Consider the following 6,748-nt stretch of genomic DNA (forward strand, 5'->3'; position numbering starts at 1 on the left):
GGCTCTCGCCGAGTATACTTTCTCTGAATAAAACGATTCGCCGTGGTGGGGGTAAAATTGGCAAGTGATTTTTTTGAATTACCGAAGTTATGAGTCATCTGAGGCTTTGAAAATTGAACTTTCAGCTAATTAAGAAATTCTCTTTCGATTGCGCCCAAAATCAACACGATCGGTGGCGTAATTGCTGAGAAAAAACTTTGCACGGGCTCAAGATTATGCAAAAGTTACTGACACATCACGAGTTCGACGTATACGTATACGCGTTTTGACGTAGTTAGTGGTAGTAGAGTTGTTGCCTCTACGCATTCTGATTGGCTCAACGATGTCGGCTCCTCCAGCTGCTAGGCCGACCGCGGGTGAGGCTCAAGTGTTAGAAGGCCTAAAATAGCGAACAGGCACTCTGTGTATATCTATTGTAACGAAACGCTCTTGCCGACCTGGCCTGAACGCCGCCACGCGTCGGTTCGAGCAACCTTAATAATAAGGAGCAGGTATGAAGGAAACGCGGACACCGTTAATTTTGTGAAAATAATAAAATAATCGATTTTATTCAATTTTGATCGATATTTAACAAAAATAAAGAAGATTTAGCACTTTGGCTCGCGGAAAATAAAATTTGTATTTTGATTTTAATATTGTCTTGCTTTGTTTAATCGGATCTGGCGAGAAAAAGACCCGAGAGACCCGAAAACGTTGCAAATTCTCTGTCTGAGATAATTTTTAATTTCTCAATTTTCGGAATTTAATTGTACAAAATTAACAAAGAGAAAAAAAAATTGTTTTTATTCTAATTAACGCTTTTGTCTTGTATTTTCGACACGCCTTAACCCTAAAAATTCGCTATAAATGCAAAGTTTAATTTTCCCGATGTCCTGTTACGTTAGCTCTAAGAATAAGTGAATCCAAGAATATTGCTCGCTTTTACAATTTTGAATTTCTTTTTACTCGATATAAAATTAATTTTCAACTATCGTTTCTTGGATTATTATGGGTCTAGATCTCCCTACCAGGATCACCTCGGACAATGTTTTTCAAACGTGAATTTAATTTTTGATAATAAGATGAATTTTTAATTCTCCTCAACAATACGAAAGAAATATAACGTTAAAAGGTAGGATGCAAACCACGGGCTATGGGATAGAAACGTCACCGAATCCCTCCGAGAGTCCGTGCATTTACAGGGTAGAGGTAACCCTCTGTCCACGTGTTATGGGATCGAGACGTCACCGAGTCGATCCGAGAACTCCGTGCAACGGAAAGCCGGAAATTTTTTAGAGGTTAGGTGTGGACCCTGGATTATGGGATCGAGACGTCGCCGAGTCGCTCCGAGAATCCAGGCATCCAAGGAAATAGGCAATTCACCGTCCACGGGCTATGGGATCGAGACGTCGCCGAGTCGATCCGAGAGTCCGCGCTACGGGAACCCCAAAAATTTTGAGGATAGGTGTAGTATTGCTGAGGCTGATGTATTGAGAGAGGTCCGAGTTGGTTCTTTAGCCAGGGAGAACTATCTGCCGAATGAGTCGCGCAGCGCTTCTTATACCCGTGTCCCCACCATAAGATTCTCGAGCGCCGAGAATCTCCGTTTTCGCTCGGTTCTGCGCACCTTTCTGTAACGCCTACTCTGATTGGCCCGTTGCCATGATTCACGCTCGCCCGTTGGTCGAGCGGGCTAACATACGATGCGCGGACTACCGCTTTTTATGATTTACAGCTTATTGCGATTTTCAACAATAGAAACTTCAATCTGATCAAATATTATTTAATTTCCTTCATTTTTTAACATTATTAGTTGTTTTAATATGATTAGTAAAATTATAATCGCTAAAAGTCACGTACGCGTCCTATAGCCCATCGACGCTCTGCTCGCGCATGCGTCGGAGTCGATTTTTACATTTTTCACATGTGATTGTTTTTTATACTATTAATTTGACTTGTGATCATTTTCCTTAGACTCCTGTTATTTTTCTGTAAATTTTGATCGTATTTACATGCTCGGGCGACTTGAAATAACAAAAATGTAAAAAGAATTAATCTCGATAAAATATAGCGCGGCGAAGTTCAGAGCGGCGCCGGTAGCCCCGCTCGGGCTCATGCCTACCGGCCCAAGATGGCCGCCACCTGTCAATAACGACGAGCGTGGTCGCCGCGATGTTTTGTCCGCGATCTTACAATCGCGAAGTTTCGTTAATTTCGACGGGCTCGGGCCGTCGCGCGAGTGTTTCGTCACAAATGCCCCCCAGAACAAAAAAATCTAAGAATTAGAGATTTTTTGTTCTCCAATCTTAGTTTAATAAGATAACAATTTAAAATGCTTAAAAATTTGAATATTCGGAAATCGAAAATGGAGTTTTTGAAAGGGAAAGATGACGCGTTGATCCTGGGGATGAATGGATTTGATGATCAAGAGACTCGGTAGAGTCTCGGGACAAGTACATTGACAGCCCTGTCGTCTGCTGGCCCGAGGCTCTCGCCGAGACTATATTATCTCTGAATAAAGTAAATTTCGGTGGTGGGGGTAAAATTGACATGTCATTTTCTTGAATTGCGAAGCTCAGGAGTTATGTCGCAATTTGAAAATTGAACTTTCAGCTAATTAAGAAATTCTCTTTTGATTGCGCCCAAAATCAATACGATCGGTGGTGTAATTGCTGAGAAAAAACTTTGCACGGGCTCAAGATTATGCAAAAGTTACTAACACATCTATGGATTTACTGTGTCTGTACAGAACACCATCAAAGGCCTCTTGATGCCAGCTATAACCCATTTCTATGGAAGCTCGGGTCCCGGGATCCCGGCTACAGAAATAATGAGTTGTGATTGGTCAGGACACTTGCTGTACCGTTCCAGCGGAATACAGTTTATGAATATATATACAAGGCCATCAGTCAGCCGTCAGTTATTGATGTTATAACAAACGTATTTTCGACATTACGAAGTGCGGGGTGACAAAAAAATATTTTTCATCTAATAAAGTGTTAAATAGGTTAAATATGTATTTATTTTATTAAAAATAGTGGTATGTGGTGTCATACAGTATTACGAAAACCAGACATATAGTGACTTTGACGTGATATATAGTACATCCATCTGTCAGTTTTTGATGGCATGAGCAAATTAATAGCAACAGCGATCTGAATGATAAAATTTCGGAGAAATAGTGCGAGCTGTATGAATTCGATTCAAAATTCTTATATGACTATAAAAAAAAAATGTTATGCAAGTTTTGTGAAAACCATGTGGGTTAGTTTACGCTCATCGCAATCGGTTCGCGAGTGTTTGTTATATAGAACATATATTAGTATTGGGAAATTTCTCCTTGTACAAATTCTTTGATTTTACGTTTATTTATGACATAATTTTGTTGCAATCCTGGTTCTGGTTCTTCAAAAATTTTCAACGGGAGTTATGTGAGAAAAATAAACTTTCGCTCATTATAACCTCTCAAACGTTCTTTCCAAACAGAAATTTTATGTCGTGTAATTACATTATAGAAAAAATATGCGTGATTGTATGTAAATGAATGCAAATAAATGTTGAAAAACTTCGGTCAAGTAAAAGTGTCTAATTCAATGTATTGTTGTCATATTTTCTTTCATTTCGTTTGGCTGTGTTCACCGGGCCCTTTTTCCCACCTCCTTAACTTACAGTGTATCTATACCAATTTCTATTCATTCTCTAGACAATTCGAGTGACATTCGTATTTCTATTTCCTCATATTGATGTCAATAAATTGGAAAATTCATAACAAAAAGTTTTCATGATTGCTTGTTTACAAACACGAGTTTTAAAAAATCTTTGGGCCATGTAAATACATATATATTCACTTGAATTGTTGCATGATGAATTTGGAAATTCATTTCAATACGCCTCTTGGATAACGCTAGTGGCGCGGCGTTGTGGCAGATTTAGGCAACTCGTGGGCGTTTTGCGTGCGATCAGCCGTACGGATCACGTTTAAAAAGTGCTCTCAAACAGGAAAAAAATGGGTGGTACGAGGTACTGTTGTGTTGTGGGGTGTAAAAATTCCCAATCTCGGAATCGTGAATTAACTTTTTATTCGTTTCCGAAACGGAGTTGGGAAGTTGAAAAAAGAAATAAGTGGATAAAAGCTGTCAGAAGAATGTGAGTAAATATTATTATTATGACGATTTGATACCAGGAACGTTTTGAAAATATTCAAACTCCAAATTTTCTGTACGTGTATTGTATGTTATATTTTTATTAGTACATTAGATAACAAGACGTGGCACCCGAGTACGAACACTCGCATCTGCAGTGCTCATTTTGTTGGAGGCAAGCAATCCAACGTCGAAAACAGCCCAGCGTATGTGCCGACAATTTTCCCCGCTGTGTACAAAAAAAGAGAGAAATCACAACTGGACCTAGCTAGACACGAACGACTTCTGAAAAGAAAAGAAAGAATGAGCACATCAACAGCTGCAAAACCGCAAGAAAAGGAAAATATCGCAAGTGACATTGAAATGGGTACGATCAAAAATTGAAAATATATTTTATATCACGCGGTACGTAAATGGACGCTTTTGCGTACGCTTCGCGTACACAAAACCCCCATTTCCGCACCTCGTAATATAAAATTTCGTATAACACGCGTACGAAAAACTTTTTCGTCCTAGTGTTATAATGTACTATTAAAAGTATCTGTAAATGTTAGGCGGTTTCAAGTTTCGAAAATGTACAATTGTTTTATGTTGCGTTATTTTAAATGAAGTTTCAATAATTTCGTCTAATTACAGGATTAAATGAAACTCCGACGGAAGCTGGCAGTACGTGCATTGCTTGTCAAACTGATGCGTGTGACAACGAAGGAGCCAGTGCAGAAGGGAATACTTTCTGGAGTTGGAATAATGATAAAAATGAAGCTTCCACGCAGACGAATATTTACATTGGGAAGCCAAATAAAAACGAGCGAATCATAGTGAAAGAGCTGAAAACCGTTGCCGACAAGTCATGTGGTCCTGACGATATTTTTCATTACGGTTTCTCAGGATTCTCTGATATTGGTTCAAACAAAACTATGTTGCAGTTAGGCGGGGTTTCATTAATTTTTTTCAATGTGTTGCTCAACTTGATTAGTGTGAAAACAGATGGCCAACCAGCTTACTACCGGGTATTGAATAAACAAAATAGATTATTACTTTTTTTAATGAAAATGAAATTGGGTATTTCTTTTTCTGGTCTAGCTTGCTTTTTTAAGATACACGAATCAACTGCTTCTCAAATCTTCTTCGAAATCTTGACTACGTTGACTGAGAAGACAAAGACTTGGATTTTTTGGCCATCGAGAGAAAGCATAAAAAAAAATTTACCAATCGGTTTCAAAAAATATCCGAATTGCAGATGCATAATCGATTGCACGGAAATATTTACTGAAACTCCCCCTACTGTGGAACAACGCGTTCTCATGTACTCCAACTACAAGTCACGTTTTACCGTCAAATATTTGATCGCTATTACGCCCGATGGTTTCGTTTGTAAATTATCAAAAGGGTATGGCGGAAGAGCTACAGATAGTTTTATAACGAATGACTGTGGACTTTTATCGTGCATAGAACCGGGTGATACGGTTTTAGCCGACAAAGGTTTCCCTCAGATAAAATCTGAACTGCTCAAACGCAATGCCCTCTTGGTGATACCTCCGTTTGCGTTCGATCCACAGTTTACAAACTCCGAAATAGATGAAACGTACAAAATCGCTTCAGTTAGAATACATGTAGAACGTGCTATTCAAAGGATAAAACTCTGCAATATTTTGAAATTAATTCCCATTTCACTCTTACCGTATCTTGATGCGATTATGCACATGTGCTGCGTTATTGCCAATAGCAAGCCACCACTTATAAAAAATCCTGAAGCGGCCAATTCAGCAACACAAATGAGTGCGTAGTTGGCTTTCAGGAATTTTTGGAAGTTTTGATTTATAAAGAAGGAAAGAACTGCGTACGTGAAACAAATATGTTTATAAATAAAAATACTGAAGCAGATACAAGTGTATTATTCTATTCAATGCCTAGAATAATAGTGGAAGATAATGTTGAAAATAAAACCACTCAATTTTGGGAATTAACTCTTCCAAAAAATGTTCATCCCTTTCAACTATGACCTCTACGTTATCGTGACTCGAGTAAACAAAGAAATGACATTTTTTAAGGTTGAGTATATACATTGATACCTGAATTTGTGTATAATATTTGTCGCTTTTCTTCAAATAAATTTCATTATTGTCGTCTATTTCCAAATACGGGACATTCGAAACTTTATCGTCACGGTTCACGATTTGCTGATTCTTACAGGTAAATGGGCATTTGATTTCCAATAAAGTTGATTCGCTTAATATTATTCCGTCGGGGCTCGTGGCCATAAACGGTTGGGTAATATTTATAATTAATCCAACTGAAGTTACTTTTAAGCCAGTTTGTTCTTCGAAACACTTTCTTGCATGCGGCTCGGTTGCAAGACCATACTTCATGGCTTCTGTCATCTTGCCATCAAATTTTTTATTTTTTAATTGTGCCGCCAAAGATTCGAATGCGTCTCGCCTCGTTTTTATGCGGTGAGCCTTGCTGGAGCATGTTACCCGTTTTGCTCTTTCTTTAAACCATTCGAAGCAATCGGATTGACTTTCCGATAGTACGCTGATGCTCAAACACTCACTCCTGCTTGCTACAATCTTTTCTTCATATTTCGATCGCAGCTCACGAGGACACGTATATTTTTGAAGTCGCAT

The 6,748-nt window shown here is 38.6% G+C and overlaps 1 protein-coding gene across 1 annotated transcript; it reads left to right on the forward strand.

The window, feature by feature from the left end:
- The first annotated feature begins 3,896 nt into the window (after positions 1-3,896).
- Positions 3,897-5,969, forward strand: LOC122417965 (uncharacterized). Its single transcript, XM_043431922.1, has 3 exons — positions 3,897-4,125; positions 4,229-4,488; positions 4,758-5,969. Exons 1-3 carry the CDS (start codon positions 3,986-3,988, stop codon positions 5,906-5,908), a joined length of 1,551 nt encoding a protein of 516 aa, XP_043287857.1. The 5' UTR covers positions 3,897-3,985; the 3' UTR covers positions 5,909-5,969.
- Positions 5,970-6,748: the final 779 nt, after the last annotated feature.

This window comes from Venturia canescens, chromosome 11 (genome assembly GCF_019457755.1).
Source record: "Venturia canescens isolate UGA chromosome 11, ASM1945775v1, whole genome shotgun sequence".
Classification (NCBI taxonomy): domain Eukaryota; kingdom Metazoa; phylum Arthropoda; class Insecta; order Hymenoptera; family Ichneumonidae; genus Venturia; species Venturia canescens.

Excerpts from the sequence above, each read along its gene's own strand:
- LOC122417965 (XM_043431922.1), top strand. The coding sequence starts at position 3,986 with ATGGGTGGTACGAGGTACTGTTGTGTTGTGGGGTGTAAAAATTCCCAA. Across the intron at positions 4,126-4,228 it reads ATAAAAGCTGTCAGAAGAAT|TACATTAGATAACAAGACGT; the intron begins GTGAGTAAATAT and ends TATTTTTATTAG. Across the intron at positions 4,489-4,757 it reads CGCAAGTGACATTGAAATGG|GATTAAATGAAACTCCGACG; the intron begins GTACGATCAAAA and ends GTCTAATTACAG.